The following is a 21,627-nucleotide window of genomic DNA, read 5'->3' on the forward strand; positions in this document are numbered from 1 at the left end:
TTGCTGTCTACCAGCTTGAAACTTGAAAGTTCTGTCTAGGCAATATAGTAGGATTTTGTTGGCCACACACTTTCCACCATAAATGTAACAGTTAGATTGGCTTATGTGCCTGGGTCATCCACTCTTTTGCTCACGTCCATCCACAGGCTACTTAAGACACCTGTGTTTTGCTATACTAGGCTTTCCCATACTAGGTGCTGCTGTTCTAGAGACAGGTATGTACTGTTTTATTCATATTTGGGGGTGGTGGATGGGTGGGAGGAGGGTCAGTGATCACTGGGAGAGGGTGGGGGATCATTACTTAATCCCTCCAGTAGTCATCTGGTCAGCTGGATATCTTTTTAGCACTTAGATGCCTTTAAAACAGGTCTAACTCCAAAAGTCTAAGTTCCATCCAGGACATCTTGGAAAAGGTGTGATAATCATTAGATAATGACACGGTGACAAAATTCATCACCGTTCCCGTCTCCGCGGATAACCGCGGGAAATAATCCCATGTCATTTTCTAGTGTCTATTTCAACCTCAGTCCTTCTACACCAGCATTCTTCAACGCAAAGCTTGAGGGTCAGTGGTTGTGGCCATTCATACTCTGATTCTTATGTGAGCCAAGGATAATGAAGCCATTGCGACATCACTGATGTGATTGGTTCTTAGGCACTGGTGGAATGAGGCATTATGACATCACAATATCTGCTCTGGATACCAGAGACTGTCATTCTGTAGTGTCTATCTCAACTTCAATCCTTCTACACCAGCATTCTTCAAAGCAAAGCTTGTGGGTCAGTGGTTGTGGCCATTCATACTCTGATTCTTCCCTCTCTCCTTAAAGAATGACATGAAGATGGTTTCCCGTGGGGACGGGAACGGTGATGAATTTTGTCACCGTGTCATTCTCTAATAATCATCACAAGACATCCAAGTGTAAGCCCGCCCATAACACACTTCCCTTGGATTTTGGATGTGCAGCGGCTAGGATGCTTTGCAAGACATCCAAAAAGATGGTTTCTAAAATAAGTACTTGGCAATTAGAACACTCAAGTGCCAATGTATGCCATTTGTTGGGTATCTTAGTGTTTTGAAAATGCACCTAAAAGTTGTTTATATCCTCCCTTTACACTATGATATGACAATATATAAAAACAAGATACATCACTGCAGAAACTCTTCAGCATAAATAAGGTAAAAACACAATATCTGTTCTTTATGCCTTTGGAGTTAAACACGTGGGTTGTCTGAGCGGCTGAATTTGTCACTGAAGCTTCACCCCATATCCCATTCGTTTTAAACAGATAACAGAACATTTAGCAACTTAACCAACTACAGTTATGTTTAACAGAAACGTAGAAACATGATGGCAGATAAAGGCCAACCGGCACATCCAGTCTGCTCCCTGTTTAAGAGATCCCACGTGCCTGTCCCATGCTTTCTTGAATTGCTTCCCCAACACCAACACAGGCCACTAAACAAGCACCAGGCCCACAAGCCTTCTCCCTTCCCCCCCCCCCCCCCGACACCAATTCTGACATCGGAGAGGAAGTTCCAGGCCAGCCAATCGCTGCCTGGCTGGCCCGGAGCTTCCTCTCCGACGTCAGAATTGACATTGGGGGGAAAGCTTGTGGGCCTGGCGCTTGTGCAGTTGCTGCATGCACCTGGCCTGTTGTGGCGTTGGGGAAGCAGGGAGAAATTGGCAGTGGTGGCTTTTTTTTTTGGGGGGGGCAGGGAGAGAGAAAGACAGAAAGAAAGGGGGCAGGAAGAAAGAAAGACAAAAAGGGGGGACAGGGAGAGAGACAAAGAAAGAAAAAAGGGGGCAGGGAGAGAAAGGGGAGGGGGCAGGGAGAGAAGAAAAAGCTGGACTCATGGAGGGACAGAGAGAGAATGTTGGTTGGGGAATGGAATGAGGTCTGAAGGAGAGGAAGCATGCAGGAGGCAGTGGATGCACAGTCAGAAGGAAGTGCAACCAGAAACTCATGAAATCACCAGAGCGTCAGGAGCAGTGCAGGACATTCAGTGCAGCTCCCTGCACTACAAACTGCTATCACTGTTTAGTAAAAGGGGAGGGGGCATATTTGTCTATTTTTGTATAGTTGTTACTGAGGTGACATTGCATATTTTAAAGTCATCTGCCTTGACCTCTTTGAATCCCCCCCCCCCCCGAATATAAATGATAATTAATGTTTTCTCTGCATACAGTGTGCTTTGTTTTTTTATTGTTGGTAGATCATTTTGACTTGGTCATTTTAAAAGTAGCTCGCAAGCCAAAAAAGTGTGAGCACCCCTGCCCTAAACCATTTGTTTGTGAGATCCAACTTAGAGAGTTGCAGGGGGACAGAAATCCCACCCATCCCCGCCCGTATCCTCTCCGTCCCCACCCATCCCAATCAGGATCCTCTCCGTCTCCACTCATCCCTGCAAGGAATTACCTCCATCCCCGCTCATCCCCATAAAAAGCAGCAATTACTTCTGACAGGATCATCAATTCCACAGTTTCTTTTGTGTTTGCGCTGCTGTTTTCCTTGTGGAATCTCTTTGGTGGAACCCTTTTTTTGTTTTCTGTTCAGGTAATTACCTTATAAACCCCCTCTTTTACTAAGGCTGACGTGCCCATTATATTATATGGACGAACCCTGCTTCCAAAGCTTTCCATCCCTGTGTGAGTTCCGTTGGCTAGAGGGGGGTCCCCGTGGGAGTTCCGTGGGCCAGAGGGGGGTCCCCGTGGGAGTCCCGTGGGTTAGGGGGGTATTCCTGCGGGATTCCTGCGATCCTCGTTCCCATGCAGACCTCTAGTCCAATTGAGAGTACTGTGTTCCGTTTTAGAGATTGTATTAGAGAATGACACGGGGACCCTTTACCGCAGTAAACCCGCAGGAATGGAGACATTTGCAACTGGTTTACCGCAGGAATGGGGACAAGACCTTTCACCACCCCGTGGGAATGGGGACAAGACCTTTTACCGCCCCGTGGGAGCGGTGAAAAGTCTTACTCCTATGGTAAAAAAAAAAATTGCACCCGTGTCAAACTCGGAATCTTCTCCCCAGCTCCCCTTGCATCTATTTTACCTTCAGAAGCCAGCCATGCCATGATGAAGACAGAAGGAACCTAAAACCAAAGCTTGAGACCAATGTGATTTGAAGAATAAAATTACCAGACCAACAAAAAGAAAAAAAAATAAATTTATATTTTATTAGAATATTTCAGATTTGAAATATGTATCCTGCTAGAGCTGGTATTAGACATAACTGGGGACCGCAAAGTCCAGGCTGTGCTTCTTTAACTTACAGCTGGCTTAGGGCTCTCTCTCTGACCAGGTGGCACTCCCCTAACATTATTCTTGCCATGTGTGAGTAAAGTATTCTGTTAGCTTGATTTTTCTATGTAGCATTCTGTAGTAATTCGGTTTTCACAATAGTGAAGGGGATATTTGTGAAAGGGAGGGGAGATGGGTTTTGTTGAACCTTGCTTTGTTTTATTTATAAAATGACAACTGTCAGAAGAGAAGTTCCCACACACACACACGTGACTGCACGGCAGCACAGGCAGGCTTCGCTGGCATGTTTCTTTTCAAAAGCGCTGCGAAGGGGGAGGGAGGGAAAGAAGGGACCGCGCACCTTCCCTCCCTTGTTTCTTTACGCCACAAAGGTAAGGGAGAGGGAGGGAGATTCTCGGGCCACTGAAGGGCGGTGAGGTGGCGAGAGGGAAGGGTGGATGCTGTGGGGATGGGATGGTGAAGGGGACAGCAGGGATGGGGCGGTGAAGGGGACGGCGAGTTTGGGGCGGAGGACGGTGGTCCGATGACAGGGCAGTGATGGGGACAGATTTTTTCCCCCATGTCATTCTCTAGATTGTATCTCAACAAGGACATAAAAAGATTTGAACAGGATCATGTTTCCCATGCAAGGAGAAGCTGCTGAAAAGAGCGTTTCCTACCACCCCCTATAAAGCCGTTTTTTCCGGTTTGATAGTAACTGGTAGAACGGATATACAACAATAACGAGGGCTGATTGAAAAGTAATGAGATCGCATCTGTTTTTCTTTCCAAGTAGACATTCACGTTCCTGAATCTGCAGTTGGACTGCCATGGTCTTCATTGTTGGGTCACAGCAAGAGCGGAATTTCGTACGTTTTCTCATGGCAGATGAGGAAGATGTGTCTCTGAGAATATGCAGCACAACTAATTGTTTCAGCACCGTATACTTGCGGTAACATTGCCAGAAAATAAACTTGAAGGGGGAGGAGCAACTGTCTGGGAAGGAGGCGGAGTTGAAACCCACAATTAACAATTTTATGGTTTTCTGCAAGTACCAGTAATTAGTTGAGCTAGAGAACCCTATGTTTCAGGAGCACTAGACACATTGCACTAAAAAGATAGTGTATTGTATAAATTTGAACGTTGAACCGTAGTCTTCCAGTCTCCCCTCCCGGCCTTCTCGAACCCAAATCCTACGTCCTCTTTTCCCTCTCTATCACAATCGCTAGTTTCACCCACTCTCCTACTGCTAATCCTCCTTTTCTCCACCACTCTCCCACCGGGCAGCCGGCGTATCTAACGCTGCAACTATTTAAAATATCGCGGGGTTTCTCCATCTACGGAGCCTCACACAGTTCAAACTAGTGATCATTGTGAAAAAGCTGCACTGGCAATTAAAGAAGAAAAGAAATTCGGCACGGAAAAAGCTAAAAAAAAAAACCCCAAAACAAAAAAAAACAGGGAAAGGACCAAAGCTCGCACCGCTCACTTTTCCCTCCGCTCTTCCCGCTCTAGCATCCATCGAGGTGCGAGACCAATCTCGCTATCTTTGGGGAGAGGGAGGAGCTATATGAACACACAGACGGTTTGGAAAGTTGAGGGGCGTAACTAACGCTCCACGGTGGCACGACACCAAAATGGCGCTCTGAAGCGCTGCGTGATAGGCTTAGCCGCCCTTTCTTCCTCCCACTCCGTGCGGAAGTGGTCTGAGCTGGTGGAGGGAAGCCGTGAGACCAGCCGAGTGGAAACTAGCTGACTGGTCTCCGAGGGGCATTGCGGGTGTTGGAACTGGGTGCCTTTCGGGTTGTTTGTTTTTATTTTAGTTTGTAAATCGTGTCCTTGTTCCGCTCGGAGAGGAGGAGGAGGAGAAGGAAGGGGAGGAAGCCTGGGTGGCGTTGTCATGTCAACGGGGATAATCAAAGGCGGCCAGTGAGCCCTGGGATGTAGCTCCTTGGCCAGGGTAGTAGAATTGTTCACTTACTTTTTGAAGGTAAACTTGGTGACTGTGTACACGTTTAGATGTTATTATCCTTCAAACTGCAAATTTTAAAGAGATCACGAATGAGTCAGACAGTGCGGTTCGGGGAAGAGGAAGTGTTACTGGCTTTGCTTTTATTCTTGCATTTTACTGTCCCAGATGAAACTCATCGTACACTTTCCTGCTTTGCACTACTCTCAGTACGCACTTTTCTGTTTCTTCTAACTGCTCTCTCTACTTAATTTCTAACCTACTTGTTTGTGTTCGTGGTCAGTTCTTTTGTGCTGAATTCATTCCGCTACAAATGCAGTATTTATCTGTGCCTGAAAACCGCTTTGTGCGGTGCAACAACAATAACTTATACAAAACAAAATGAAAGAACGCGAAAAACATATGCAGTACAGTATTGGCAAATATGGTAGTGTATGTAAATGACTAATGATATTATTGGTGGCTAAATTAAAGTTTAGCTGTTGCATAATGGATGTTTTTGATGCATCTGTTTAGGTCTTTAGTCCAACAAGGATTCTTTCTTAAATACACCACTTGGGGAAAGTGTTATTTTTAAAAATGTGTCAAAAGTGAAGAATAAAACGGTCCTCAGTTTTCTCAACTCCCAAAATTGGAGGAGTTGGAACCTTAATAACCCAATAGGGTTTAATAAGTGTAATACATCCTTTGGACCTGTTATTTTATAATGTGCAAAATCACCACAAAAATTATATATAGAACACACCCAATAAACAGCCCTGTGGGTGAGATGCAAAATCTTGTTATTTTACAAAAATGAGTCGGAAGGGAGAAACAGCTCCTAATCTAATTTTAACATATGGAGAAACAATGTCGATGCTGAGAGTACCAAAAAAAGTACTTATCTCCGTTGGCAATATTGTTCAGTGTGCCTTTCAAAATCCATGCTGGAAATCAGCTCTACAGAGCTCCGTTACAGAGACAGCAGCCTCCTTCCTCAGGAGCAATGCACTGGAAGACAGCAAAGTACACCTGAAGAGAGATCATGAAACTCCAAGTAGTTGAATCAATTTGGCGCTTGTACACTTCCCCCTCAATATTCGTGGGTTTGCCACTCTTGACTTTGATATTATTTTGTGGATTTTTTTCCCTTCTCTCATGGACTTGGGAAGAATAATCTGAATCATAGTACTGTATCCGTATGCTAGGGTCTACCTTGAGGGTCAGTGCTCAAGAAAAAGATCTAGTTGTCATCGTGGACAATACGCTGAAACCTTCTGTCCAATGTGTGCGGTGACGGCAGCCAAGAAACAAGATACTAGGAATTGTTATAAAAGGAATGGTAAACAAGACTAAGAATATTATAATGCCGCTGTATCACTCAGTGATGCGACCTCACCTTGAGCATTGCATTCAGTTCTGGTCTCATAAAAAAAGATATAAAGGCACTAGAAAAGATTCAAAGAAGAGCGACCAAGATGATAAAGGGGATGGAACTCCTCTCTTATGAGGAAAGCCTAAAGAGATTAGGGCTCTTCAGCTTGACATAGAGACATCTGAGGGGAGATAGGATTGAAGTCTGAAGAATCCTGAGTGGTGTGGAACGGGTACAAGTGGATTGATTTTTTTTTTTGTACTGCATCAAAATTTACAAAGACTAGGGGACACTCAATGAAGTTACAGAGTAATACTTTTAAAACCAATAGGATTAAATAGTTTTGCCACTCGGAGAATAGTTGAGCTCTGTAATAGATAATGGCACAGGGACCATTTTGTCCCTGTCCCCGCAGGAACTCAATTTCCCCATCCCGTCCCCGTGAGCTTTGTCGCAGTCCTTGTCCCTGCTCCATTTCTGTAAGCTTTGTCTTAACCGCACAAGCCTCGAACACTTATGATATTAAAGTGTTTGAGGCTTGTGCAGATGTGGATGGAGCTTGCAGGAATGGGGCAGAGACAGGAAAAGAACTTGCAGGGACAGGACGGGAAAATGAGTTTCCGCAGGGACGGGAAAAAATTTATCCCCATGTCATTCTCTACTTTGGTATATTTTGTATTGAACTCTAATAAATTATTAATAAATATTGTGAAAAGTGTTCAGTGTCTGAGTGTTTCCTACAAGGGAAGTGACACGATTTTAAATTCATGGAGCACTTTATCACTTGCACTGCAATGAAAACAGAAAAATAGTACCTACTGGGCCAGGCCGCTTGGCCTGAGATATGAAATGATCAACATCTTGAATCAGATAAGTGATTTTTAATATTGATTCATCATCATTGTATTAACAGCTGACTACATAGTAGATAACCAATAGCAGTTTGAAAATTTGATAAAAATTACTATGAGGGACCAGGAAGAAAAGTGTAATGATGGTCCCAATTCTGTTTCCCTAACAGCTCGTACTTGTAGGAAACACTCGGACACTGAACGCTTTTCACAATATTTATTAATAATTTATTAGAGTTCAATACAAGATATGCTATATATTTGATTGATTGATATTAATTTGAGTATATCATTATATTATTTGATCTCCTTAATATTTTGAATTCTCTACTCTAGAACACGTTGCCAGAGGATGTGGTAAGAGCAGTTAATGTAGCTGGTTTTAAAAAAGGTTTGGACAAGTCCGTAGTTTGCTATTGAGATAGATATGGGATGGTAGCATGGAATTTTGGTAATATTTAGGTTTTTGCCTTGTACTTGTGACTTGTATTGGCCTCTCTAAAGACGGTATACTGGGCTAGATGGACCATTGGTCTGATCCAGTAAGGCTATTCTTATGTTCTTACTTAGGGCCTACTCTGACCCATTCCCTTCCGCCACCCGGACCTCTCCACAACCTACATAGGGCTGACTCTGATCCACCCCCAGCTCCTTCCTGGCCCCCTCCACAACTTACTTTTTTAAAGCCTGGTGGTCTAGTGATGAAGCAGGGTAGGAGCGAACTTTGTACACTCCTGCCCTGTACAGAGCTGCAAACTAAAATAGCTGCCATGAATTTGCTCCTGCCCTGCTTCACCGCTAGACCACCAGGCTTTAAAAAGTAAGTTGTGGAGGGATCTGAGAGACAGGAGGGAACTTGGGGGGGATCAGAGTTGTCACTATAATTATTTGCGGGCCGGCTTTGCCCCTATCCCCCATGAATATTGAGGGGGAAGTGTAGTCTATGAGCAGTGTTTGAGGTTTTCCCTGTATGTGTTTTCTATTCATGCAAAATATAATTGTGAGGTTTGTGTTTCTGGGTTAAGGCTCTTTGTTGCTTTATTATTATGATTTATTAATTGCTTTTTCTAGAAAAATAAAAAAACTTGCCCTTAATAATCTATAGTTCTCTCAATATATTTATTGTAGGAATCATTATAGGGCCCTTTTACTAATGATTAGCATGCACTAAGTGCCATGTGGCCTATAGAAATAAAACAGAATTAATTAATATTTTTAATCTATTAGGTTAGATTTTCTGAAGCAGGTAGGGAGGGATTGGGGGGTTTTCTATTTTATTTATAATTGTTATACATATTAAATGTATTACATAATATTTAAATTATTATAAAATACTAGTCTTATAGCCCGTTACATTAACGGGTGCTAGAATATATGTGTGTGTGTGTCTGTCTTTATTTTTTTCTCTCTCTCCTTAGCCGCTTTCTGTATTTCTATCTGGGTTTTTTTTTTTTTTTCCTTGGCTGTCCACTACCACCCCTTGCCTGCTCCCCCTGTCCATTCTCCCTTCCTTTTACCTCCCCTGTGTCCTCCACCACCCCATCACTGCTCACCTTATCCAGCAGAAGCCCTTCTCCCTTTGTTTTACCTCCCCCTGTCCATCATCACCTCCTTCCTGTTCCCCCTGTCTTCATTTTTCTGCCCCCTCCCTGTTCCTCAGCACCTGTTCCCCTGTCCATCAACCCCTTTTCTGCCCCTCCATTCCGTGTGTTGCAGCATTTCCCTCCCACCCCACTTCCCTGTGCAGTATTTTCCTCCCCATACTTTCCTGCTGAACTCCATAGCCTACTTATGTTAACGGCCTGCAGCCGCCGACAGCAGCCGCCGCGGCCAACATCCGCCTAGAGGGGGAGGAAGAGAGAGAGAGAGCTTCGGGCGGCCAGCAGCCGCGGCGTCCGACATCCACCTCGAGCCGCCGCGGTCGACATCCGCCTGGGGGGGGGAGGAAGATAGAGAGCGAGCTTCGGGCGGCCAGCAGCCGCCGCAGCTGACATCCGCCTCAGGCCGCCAGAGAGAGAGAGTGAGCTTGGGGCGGCCAGCAGCCGCCGCGGCCGACATCAACTTGTCTTGCCTTGTGAGGCCAGACCGTAAGCCGCGCATGCGCACTTCCTATGTGTGCTACAGCTCACGGAAAACGGACGCACGCTTAGGAAGTGCGCATGTGCGGCTTACCGTTTTATTATATTAGATGAATATAAGAATGATATGTTGTACTTAAAGTGTTACATGAAGGAAAATCAAGTGTGTATTTATAAAATCATATGAATTTTTCTGATACACTTGTTGTAATATGCAAAACTGAATAAAGAAATTCAAATCAAAAAAAGAAATAAAACAGAATGTACAGCATTTAGGCCTGGATTCTATAAGCAGCACTGTCAGTGGAGGCCGCCTAAAAAAGGCCACCGATCACATGTCAATCATGCAATGGTGCTGTTTGTAGAATTACAGCTTTGTGAAAGGTAGGCACCAAAAACGTAGGCCAGAGTTTTCAAGGCCTACATTTCCGGCACCTTGAATCAGGGCTGTGGAGGTGCTTTATGACACCTAACACCACGTCCGGCTTTAGCCACACCTACAGTGGCATTAGTTATCAAAGTGCCACCTGTGATGCAGGAACTTTTTTTTTATTTTAAGGCACCGGTAGGTGCCTACATTTTTTTAAAAGCTTTTTTGTCTTTAAACTACGTTTTCCACTTAATTTAGGCACCTAACTTAAGGTGCTGTTATAGAATATGGACCTTAGCAAACACTGCCATTACCATAAGTGTCCCTAAATTACCCCGCTTTTACAAAACCGTGAAAGTGGTTTTTAGTGCAGTCCAGTGTGCTGAATGCTCTGCACTGTTCCCGATACTCATTGATTTCCTATGAGCATTTGAAGCACTGCAGAGCATGCCGGCCTGCGCTAAAAAACGCTTTTGTGGTTTTGTAAAAGGGGTGAGGTGTTATTTCTCTATGGACAAAATAAAGGAAAAAAAATGTTTAGTAGATTAGTCCTAAATCCTTTTCAAAAAGATTCGTTCTGAAAAACAATTTAAAAAAACATGTGACATTTCAAATTAAGAGAAATAGATAAATGAACATTTACTTCCCTTTTTTCTTTGCTAATCCAGAAGTCCTTGCAGCATCTGAGAGTAAATGCTAACAGAAGAAAAGCCCTGAGCAAACTGTCACCTAACAAGTATTCTGGATATTAAAATGCCAAATTATGGAGCTTTCATTGTTGATTTACATATGTTCAGATTGCCCCGTGTTTACATTGTGAAATTACTAGTCTTCTGAAAGTCAGTGGCTGTAAAATTATTTCTTGTGCAAAAATTTCCTGGGATTTTAACAGGACATTTTTTGCTTTGAGAATGTTCCAATTTTATTTATGAAAATGTTCAGGTTCTTCTTAGATGGAACACTTTTAATGAGTCTTTCTGTGCAATAAAAGAATAAAAATCCTGAAGTTGCTATGTATTAACAGATTTATATGCGTGAGCAGCTTCATTCTATGTGATGAGAAAAGGCTAGCCATAAAAATCAACAAAGAGAAGTCCGGTGTCAACTATGTTGAGCCCAAAATCCAGGACACCATCACCTCTAAGCAGACTTCGAGCCCCAGCTAATTATAAATTTAGAGGGAAAAGGAACCAACAAACCGAGGAAACGGAAGAAAGTGATGTGGGAACTGCTTCGGAAAACCAAGTTGCAAAAGGTGTGATGCATTTTATTTGACAATTTAGAAACATTTATAGCCTGTTTATTTCTAAACAAAACTCTATATGAGTTACAAAACTCTATGGCACCCTTTTATCAAGCTGTGTTAAGGGTTTTTTATTCCTGGCCACTGTGGTTAAAGTTCTGACGCTAATAGAATTCCTATGAGCTTCAGAGCTTTTACCACAGTGGCCAGCAATAACCCTAATGTGGCTTGACAAAAGGGGGGCCTATATGAGTTACCTCTAAACATATGTCCTAACAAAATTGTACAATACATACATTATGTCCGTGTAGTACTGCTCTTGGTATTTTGATTAACTACTATAAACAATTTAGTCCATTAAAGGTTTTGGCTATAATGGCTTTACTGAGGAAATCAATCCTAGTGAATTTTGACATAGCCTAAGTATTTTGAATGACGGTGGGCTCATATGTTGGACTTTTGTAGGCTTCACTAGGCTTTAGTCTATGTACTATAGCAGTGGTCTCCAGGTACTATTTTGAGGCCCTCGGTATGTTTATCATAATAACAAAAGTAAAATAAAACAAGTTTCTTGATCATATGTCTCTTTAGCTATAAATTACAATATTATTATTAAGACTTAGCCAAAAGGAAATATTTATAAATTATAAAGAGTTTTACCTCATGCAAGATTGTCATTTCTTTAATAAGACATTAACTATTTTTTCTGAGGCCCTCCAAGTACCTATAAATCCAAAATGTGGCCCTGCAAAGGGTTTGAGTTTGAGACCACTGTACTATAGTATCTGAACTAAATACAACTGAGAACACTAATAATCCAGACAATATTTTTGAATTTTCCATCTAGTTTGAGTTGCTAATGTGTTTATCAAATACAAGATTTTCCAAAACTTGCTTTGTTTTCATAACCCTATCAACCATTTTTTAAGCAAAAATGCTAGCTGTAGTTTTCAGAATGTTAACTGTTTGGAGCTATTGCTTTATATTTGGTTCTTATTACTAGGTTTTATTAATTTATCAGTATTTTATTTCTAAATGGTTTAATATATACACTTCTCCCTCCGGATTCGCGGGGGATGGGGCAGAGCCAGACCGCGAATGGTGAAATACCGTGAATATTTTCTGGTCCGGCTCTGACCCACCCCCGCCTCCCTCCTGCCTTCCCCCCGGCATCCCGGCCTTACCTGGTGGTCTAGCGGGCTTTCGGGGCAGGAGCAATCTTCCTACGCTCCTGCCCCATTCAGATTGCCAATAGGAAATAGCTGCTGTGAGTTCCCGTAGTCTCTCGAGACTATGATGGGAACTCCCCACAGCCATTTCCTATTGGCGATCTACACGGGGCAGAGTGTAGGAAGATCGCTCCTGCCCCGAAAGCCCGCTAGACCACCAGGTAAGGCCAGGACGCCGGGGGAAGGCTAAACAACTGTGAATTTTTTTTTCTTTTTTTCCCCCTCCCCAAAAAATTGCGAATATGTGAAATCGCGATTGCCGAAACCGCGAATGGGGAGGGGTAAGTGTATATTGTAATTCATTGGCACCAGCTAAAAGAGTAAAGCCCTTTTTCTTTTGGAGCGGGGCTTATTTTTTATGGGCCTGGTTTAATGTGCCATATAAATGCTAAAAAAAAGAAAGAGAACAAAGGGAGTTTTAAGGGTATGTTTATCTGCCATGTTGTTGGTTTTGGACTAGACATTTCTTTGATTGTTTTGCAATAACCAGACTTATTCTACTTTTAGATGAAGATGGCCTTAGTTCAGGAATTAGGTACATTACCGAGGATCTTGTGAAAAAGCTTACCAAACAAGACAACATGCTATATATGAACTCCTTGAATCTTTCCCTTGCTAAGAAGGATGGTGATAAAAAATTTAAGGTAAAATACAAAGACCTTTTTGATACGAGTACTTAATACACATTTTGGTAAATTGCTTTTTTCCTTATCCTCCCAAACCAGTCCAGACTTGTGAGTTTATACCAATCTGCCAGCAGATTCACAACTTGCCATCCTTGTCATTCTTTCCCTCTCCTCTGAGAATTCTCCCTAAGGAATATGAGATGTGAGCTGGTATATTAGGCCAGAGAAAACCCTGGCCTAATATACCAGCATCCAAGGCAATACACATGCCCAAACTCTGTCCCTACCTACACCTAATTTTTGGTAGGCATGGGTAGGCACCTTTGTGTAGACACCTACATAGTTCCTACCTGAACATTTATTTTTGTTTAAATTGTTTAAAATTGGTTTTTAATGGCAATGTTCAATTAGGCACCTAGATCGGCTAGGCATATTGATTTAGGCATCTAGCAGTAGGTGCTTTGTATAGAATCATGGCCTTAGTGCTCGGAAAGTCCTGTGTTTGTCTACACTAAGACCATTTATTAGCGCACTTTAGTAGACATGCCCTTTAGTTTGTCTTCATTATTCAGTTTAAAATTTTCTACATTGATATCTTGGATAAAGACTATTTAAACCATATGTAGGGAAAGAATTGAAGAACCATGCTCTATCATGTCCTCTTTTCTTACTTTTTTTAGTTTTTCTTTTATTTGCAGTATATAGAGAATTTAGAAAAATGTGAAAGACTTGAAGTCCTTAATCTCAGCAACAACCTAATAGAAAAGATTGAAAAACTAGACAAGCAGCTGAAACTACGTGTTCTTAACTTGTCTTACAACAAAATCAGGTAAATGAAGGTAAAAAGGAAGACATAGTAAGTGTTTATTGCTCAGACCTTAGTGCATAAAAGAAACCATGGGTTTAAGGTTCTGAATTTTTATTTTTTTATTTAATTATGTAGGACTTAGGCCTCCTTTTATGAAACTGCGATAGCAGTTTCTAGCGCAGGGAGCTGTGCTGAATGGCCCGCGCTGCTCCCGACGCTCAATGAGTTCCTATGAGCGTCGGGAGCAGCGCGGGCCATTCAGCGTAGCTTATCACAGTTTCGTAAAAGAGAGGGTTAGTGAAATTATTCAACAAATTGTACATTTCATTATTTCAGAACCAGCTTGCATGTTAAAATATAAAATTTTATATATATGTATAAAAGCCATTTTTTTCTAACTCGTATTTATTTCTGCTTTCTGTTTGGGTCAGCAAAATTGAAGGCATTGAACATATGCAGAATCTCCAAAAACTAAACCTTGCAGGGAATGAGATTGAACACATCCCTGCAGGGTTAGGAAAGAAATTAAGATCCCTGTCGATCCTTAATCTGAGACAAAACAACATTTCTTCAGTAAGTTGCTTCCAATGGATGTCTTTACTAGAGATATTTGCACATGTAAAAAGAATGGTGATAATAGCTTCAACATAGCTGTTTGCAAATTTAGTTTAACAATAAAGGAGCAAGCATCATTTTATTTTCTTATAAGTTAAAGTTTCTGACTGTATCCTTTTTTTTTCCTGTTAACAGGTTTCAAGTAACTTACATAATTTATTGTGCAGCTAAATTTCAGACTACACTTCTCCCTCAATATTCGCAGGGGTTAGGGGCAGAGCCAGCCCGTGAATATTAAAAAAAACGCGAATAATATTTGGGCGGTTCTGACCCACCCCTCGCCTTCCCCTGGAATCCCGGACCTTACCTTAAGCCCTCTGAGACTCCCCGGAACCATACCTGGTTTTCTAGCGGGCTTTCAGGGCAGGAGCGATCTTCCTATGCTTCTGCCCCGTGCAGATCACTCATAGGAAATGGCTGCCGTGCGCTCCTGTCGTCTTGAGAGACTATGGGAGCTCATGGCAGCCATTTCCTATGAGTGATCTGCATGGGGCAGGAGTGTAGGAAGATCGCTTCTGCCCCAAAAGCCTGCTAGACCACCAGGTAAGTTTCCGGGGAGTCTCAGAGGGCTTAAAAATTGCCCCCAAAATTAAAATCGATTAAAAAAAGAAAAAATCGCGAATAACCAAATCTGCAGATACTGAAACCGTGGATTTGGAGGGAGAAGTGTATTTCTTTTCTTCTTCATGGAGTTTTGAGTAGTAGATGATTCAGAGCTTGCAAACTCCAGTCATTTAGGCTCAATTTCAAAGCAGTTAGATACACAAAGTACCATAGTGTCCTATAGTACTTTGTCTAAGGGCCAGATTTTGCAACCAGTGCTGGTATCGGCCGGCACCTCCAAAACTGGTGCCAGTCGCATGTCAATCAAGCAACAGTACCAATCAATTGTGGTTAGATCAGTTTCCAAAGGAAGGGGAGGGGAGGGGATGGGTTTATAATTGAGAAATAGTTGGTATACTTATTAAATATTATATACTGTTTCAAGATTATAGTAAAAGATTATATAATGATACGTTATATATATAGTAATGTATGAAGGAATATCGAGTGTGTATGTAATGAAATTGTATAAATTTAAGTGGTACACTTGTTGTTATATGAAAAATGAATAAAAAACTTAAAACGAAAAGATCAAACATAGGCACCAGAAACATAAGCCAGGGTTTTGAAGGCCTATGTTTGATGTGAATTACATCTACAGAGGTGCCTTCCTACACCTAAGGTAATTTCTGGCATTAAGCACGTTTCTGTCGACCTTAGGTGCTGGTAGGCACCTCCATAGATGAGATTCCCACACCAGGCACCCGCCAGCACCTATATTTATTTATTTTTTTAAATTGCTTTTAAACGATGTGGTCAATTACCCCATTGCTTAAAGGCAATTAAACCAATTAAGTTAGGTGGCAGTAAGATAACTACTGCCACCTATCTTTTGGCGCTACTTCCAGAATCAGTGCCTAAGTGCTTTGAAAATGAGCTTGTTAATCACTCTCAAATAGAGAATTGCGATGAACAAGATTCCATTACAATTGTTGCTTGTAAAATCTTTGAGCTTTTATATTTATTTTAGTGTATGGGTAAAGTTGGTAGAACCATACTTAAAAAGATTTTTTGTGTGAAGCTTAATTTAAGCAGGCTTTTTAACTGATAAATATTCATAAATGGATTATTACAATCTCCAGATTGTAATAGACTTTAAAGTACTATTGTAAATGTTAAGTGTTTCATCTCAAAGATGACTAGTGATTTTTCTCTTTGGTACAGCTCCAAGATGTAGCTAAGCTGAAACCACTGAGAGATCTGACTTCTCTGTTTTTGGCTGAAAATCCAATTACAAATCTGCCCCATTTCCGACTGTATACCATATTCCATCTGCGATCACTGGAATGCTTAGATGGACAGGAAGTAACCAATGAGGAAAGACAAGAAGCCCATGAGAGGTTCAATATAGGTAATTTTTTTAAAACTTCATCATCATATTTAAGATAAAAAGAAAACAATTTTTCAATTTTTTTTTTCATTTTGTGTGTACATATATGAATTGTAGTGGCAAACTGTGTATCTACGAGGTGTGACAATTAAGTTTGCGAACTTGCCTCCTTGCACTTATGTTGGCAGCACTGTACAAACAATTCGGTAAGGTTTCATAACTTTGGTGTATTAGTGTTCATGTCTATGTGTGACGGTGTCTTGCTGAGTGGCGTTCATTATTGTTGTGTGTTTTTGTGTGCTGTTGCAAGAATGTTGGAGCTTGTATTAGAGCAATTGAACAAACATTAAGGGCCTGTTTTACGAAGCCGTGCTAGCGGCTGCGCTGCAGTAACGGCCCTGAAGCCCATAGAGATTTAAAGGGCTTCGAGGCCATTGTCGCGCGGCAGCCGCGGCTTTGTAAAACAGGGGGTAAACTTCTTGTTAAACTTGGCAAGAGTGGAAGTGAAATCAGGGACACGTTAGTCCAAGTTTATGGGGATAATGCTATGAAGAAAACCACAGTGTACGAATGGATTAAATGTTTTTCTGAGGGGAAAGAAAGCATCACTGGTGAAGAAAAGTCAGGGTGGCTAGTAACAAGCAGAACTGCCAAAAACATTGCAAAAATTTGTTGAATTATGCATCAGAATTGTCTGTTGACTGTGAGAAGCCTAGCAGACCAAGTAAACATCAATAGAGAAAGAGGAAAATCTTAACTGAAAACCTTTAGCATGAGAGAGGTTTGCGCAAAAATGGTCCAGAAGGAGCTCACCAGTGAACAAAAGCAAAGAAGAGTCAAAGTTTGCCAAGACCTTTTGGAGAGGCAAGATGACTTTTTGGGCCTTGTTATCACTGGTGATGAAACATGGGTGTACCAATATGACCCTGAAACAAAGCACAATGGAAGTCGGCCAATTCTTCATGACCAAAAAAAGTTCCACCAGACCAAATCAAGAGTCAAAAAGATATTGCAACCCTTTTTGATATCAGAGGGATTGTTCATTATGAATTTGTACCAACTGGACAAACAGTTAACCAAGTTTACTATTTGGAAATGCTGAAAAGGCTGCGTGAAAAAGATGAAAATGACCTGAACTTTTTGCCAACAACTCTTAGCTCTTCCGTTATGACCACCTGATCTGGCCCCCAGTTTTTTCTTTACCCGAAGATGAAGGAAATATGATGACAGCTCTGATGGATATTCCAAAATTGCTTTGAAGAGTGAACCTAGGTGCTGGCATCATGCATAGCTTCCCAAGGGGAGTACTTCGAAGGTGACCATAGTGATATTCAGTAATGAGGTATGGAGCACTTTTTCTAGGATGAGATCGCAAACTTTATTGCCAGACCTCTTATGCAGTCATTCCTGGCTTTTCTTTCATTGTACAACCTACTTATTGTCTAATAGACTGGAAAGTTGTTGTTGTTTTTTAAAAAATTTAATAGTAAATGATGGAGCAAATGGAAAATGTATAATTTTGTAGCAATAATACGTATACTTGCTTGCTCTTTTTGTTTCAAATGCTTCTTCCTCAATTTGAGTCTGCTGTTATTGAGCTATAGTAGCTCCATGAGCGAACTTCATTCACTATCAACCATTTTTTTTTTTTTTACAAATAATCCGATACTGTTAATTGCTCTTTGTTTAGAGACTAAACTGCTTCTGCTTTTAGTGAGCAAAGTGGTATAGAAGCTTAGGGGGAAAAAAACCTGCTCCCAGTTTAACCCACCTATCACAGTGACCATCCTTGATCAGGGAATCTGTACTTGAGCTCCCTTAGTACTTGGTATATATACATCCTGAAGCTAATCATTAAGAGTTATTATTGTGAAACGATGCAGACTCCTACCTTTCCAGTGTTGTGAATACTGCCTTTGCAGCATCTCTATCCATCCAGAGCCAAATGAGTGTGGTTGATTTATATAAGACAATTATAGATACATTATAAAGATGAAAACTTTAGCAAGAGGGGGCGTGGCTTGGAGCGCGCACGATATGGCAGCCTAACCGCAGCGCTCCCGTATCCAGGCAACAATCGGAACAAAAATAAAACTTCTACTTTTTCAAATCGCTATTAAAAATATATAAAACAACGTCGGAAATGGCAAGCATGAAGCAGGGGAAAGCTGAAAAACCTTCAACATCGGGAATATCAGCAAAAAGAACAAAAGTAACTCCCCTGTCACCATCGAGTGTGCCGTTCCCGATGGAGACTGAAGAACTCACTGAAAAGTCTGATATTATGACTGAACTGTTTAAAATAAAACTGATGCTGACAGAAAACTCCAATAAAATATCTGAAGTAAAAGAAGAGCTTCTTAACATGAAACAAGAGATCCAAACAGAGAGACTGAGAATGACAGTACTGGAAGAAAAAATGGAGAGGTTTGAATCTTTCACACAGGAATATGACAAAGATAAAAAAGAAGTAGCAGCTTTAAAAAATCAAATGGTGGACATGGAAAACCGAGGAAAAAGAAAGAACATCAGAATTTTGGGGCTGGCTGAAAATATTGAAGGGGGAGATCCTGTACAATTCTTGGAAAATCTTTTACCTAAACTGCTTCAGCTCAATTCAAAATGGCCGTTAGAAATTGAAAGAGCCCACAGAATCCCCACAAGAAAGCCAGTAAATCAGGCTGCTCCAAGACCTTTGATATTCAAGGTTTTAAGGTATCAACAAGCTCAAGAAATATTAAAAATGGCAAAAGCAAATAAAAACTTGAACTATAAAGGATCAAAACTGATTTTAGTTCCGGATTTTGCTAAATATACAGCAAACATAAGAAAACAATTCCTCACATACAGACAGCAGCTGAAAGAAAAAGGATATATATATGGACTATATTATCCATCTACTATGAGAGTATCCAGTGGAAATAAATCCATATATTTTCAAGACCCGGCAAAACTGAAAGAATTTCTGACACAAAAAGAACCTATGTTTACATAAGAAACAGAACAATTCAGCTGAAGAAAGAAGAAAGAAGAAGGAAAAAAGGGAAAATAAAGAAGATTATTAAAAAAAAAAAAAAAAAAAAAAAAATTAAGATATAAGAAATGTTATTAACTGGAAATATAATTTATATTTATTGATATAGTGGATGCAATATTATAATATTATTTTATTAAATTAATTATTAATAAAATATTAATATCCACAAAATAAAATATAAAAAAAAAAAAATAATAAAATATATATAAAAAAAAAAAAAAAAAAGAAAAAAATTTATATAAATTACATGTTTTAATCAAATAGAAAATTTATTCAATTATATAGCATATTAACTTATTATGATTAAGGAATAAAATTTTTTATTGATATATTGAGAATAAGATTTAAAAATGAAATATATTAATTTATTATAAAAACAATATTTTAATTCTGTATAAGAAAATTATAAATTTATGAAATATATACAAGAAAATAATTTGATTATTGACAGGATTAATTAATAAAATAGATATCTAATATAAAATTTTTATTTGATTCAATTATTCAGTCATATTAACTTAATATGAAAAATAAGAAAATAAGTAATTGATTGGTAAATAATTAATAAAATATGAATTTATTATAAAACTTATTTATTGACATAAAATGTATATTTTATTCAACTAATTATTCATATTAATTTATTATGAAGATGAGCTATGAAAATGATTGAATTGCATTATTATTAATATTAATATTCATATATTTATATAAAAATGAATATATTTAATTTATATGAAGATCTATAGATATATATAGAGAAATAGAGCTATATTGTAATATGTTTATTTATTAAGAATATAATATTACATGTATGCATGATATTGAGTTTAATTTTATGAATCAAATATATATAATTCTCAGTAAATTTATAAAATATTATAGATTAAATGGATTTAATTTTCAATTATATAAGAGTGGAAGTATAAAGAATGTATTGAATTTAGAAATATGTTTTTTAAATAATATAATGAATTATTAGTTGCCTGGAGATGGAGATGTAGGTTTTGCATGACCAATGCGTGTTCCAAATCAGAATATGATAATGGGAGGGAGGGGAGGGAAAATAATGGGTGGGATAGGATATGAATTTTTAATGAATGTGCTAGGGAATAATCGTGTAAACTATCATAGAATATTGGTTAAAACATAACTATTAATTAGATGGATATAAAAATGTATTCGCTGAATGTCAATGGTTTAAATCATCCTATTAAGAAGAAGAAATTATTATCGTTCCTTAAAAATCAAAATGCGGACATTTACTTTATTCAAGAGACCCATCTTTCGGAAATTGAATCAAAAAAATTATCTGGAGGATGGATTTCTAAATGTTTATTTGCACCGGCTTTAAAGAAAAAAGCTGGAGTGGCTGTTCTAATAAACAAAAAATGTAATGCAGATTTTAAATTAATTAATTATGATCCCTTAGGTAGATGGGTACATATCGAGATGGTTCTGGGAAATACAACCCTGAATTTATTCAATTTATATGCTCCTAATACGAATCAAATGGAGTTTTTTAAACAAATTCAACAATTGCTCTTACCACTGGCTACATCTAATTTAATAGTAGCAGGGGATTTCAATGCTGTAATGGATCCGATTTTGGATAAAAAACCAAGTACAGTGGTGCCTCACACAACGAACTTAATTGGTTCCAGGAGCAAGTTTGTTATGTGAAACGTTCGTTATGTGAAACGCGTTTTCCCATAGGAATACATGTAAAAAAAAATAATTCGTTCTGCAGCATAAAATATGCTAAGATGACATAAAAAAAGATAAATTTTTGGTTATTATTTTTATTTAGATACATCTAAAAACATAATTGTTTTTTAAAACAACACACATTTTTTAAATTTAAAGACAGACTAAGTAGAGTCTAATTTTACAGTGAGAGAGGGCAGAGTCTCAGCGGCAAAAACTGGGACTTAACTGTTCATTTTTTTTTTTTTCTACCGTGTTTCCCCGATGATAAGGCAGGGCCATCAAATAAGACAGCCCCCCCTTTTTAGAAAAAAATGTAAAATAAGGCACCCCCCCGCAAATAAGCCACCCACCGATACCTGCGCTTACCCGAATCGGGTGGTACGGTGGGTGACTCCGTGTGGTCCCTGGCACCCCCGACACGATCGGGGCAAGAGGGAGCTCAAGCCCTCTTGCCCCCCCGACTCCCCGACACGATCGGGGCAAGAGGGAGCCCAAGCCCTCTTGCCCCCCGACTCCCCGACACGATCGGGGCAAGAGGGAGCCCAAGCCCTCTTGCCCC

The 21,627-nt window shown here is 39.9% G+C and overlaps 1 protein-coding gene across 2 annotated transcripts in view; it reads left to right on the plus strand.

Annotated features, from left to right (window-relative positions):
- CNTRL (centriolin) overlaps positions 1 to 21,627 on the plus strand; it is a 350,863-nt gene that overhangs the window by 82,844 nt on the left and 246,392 nt on the right. The window contains exons 1-6 of one of the 2 annotated variants that reach the window (XM_033961427.1): positions 4,854 to 5,235; positions 10,892 to 11,122; positions 12,847 to 12,983; positions 13,664 to 13,794; positions 14,205 to 14,346; positions 16,156 to 16,342. In XM_033961427.1, coding sequence (XP_033817318.1) covers positions 10,975 to 11,122; positions 12,847 to 12,983; positions 13,664 to 13,794; positions 14,205 to 14,346; positions 16,156 to 16,342 — 745 coding nt within the window. In that variant the 5' untranslated portion in view covers positions 4,854 to 5,235; positions 10,892 to 10,974. Of the gene's footprint in view, positions 1 to 4,853; positions 5,236 to 10,891; positions 11,123 to 12,846; positions 12,984 to 13,663; positions 13,795 to 14,204; positions 14,347 to 16,155; positions 16,343 to 21,627 lie in introns of those variants that run through there. The other variant, XM_033961428.1, reaches the window with a different exon arrangement.

This window comes from Geotrypetes seraphini, chromosome 10 (genome assembly GCF_902459505.1).
Source record: "Geotrypetes seraphini chromosome 10, aGeoSer1.1, whole genome shotgun sequence".
In the NCBI taxonomy this organism is placed as follows: Eukaryota; Metazoa; Chordata; class Amphibia; order Gymnophiona; family Dermophiidae; genus Geotrypetes; species Geotrypetes seraphini.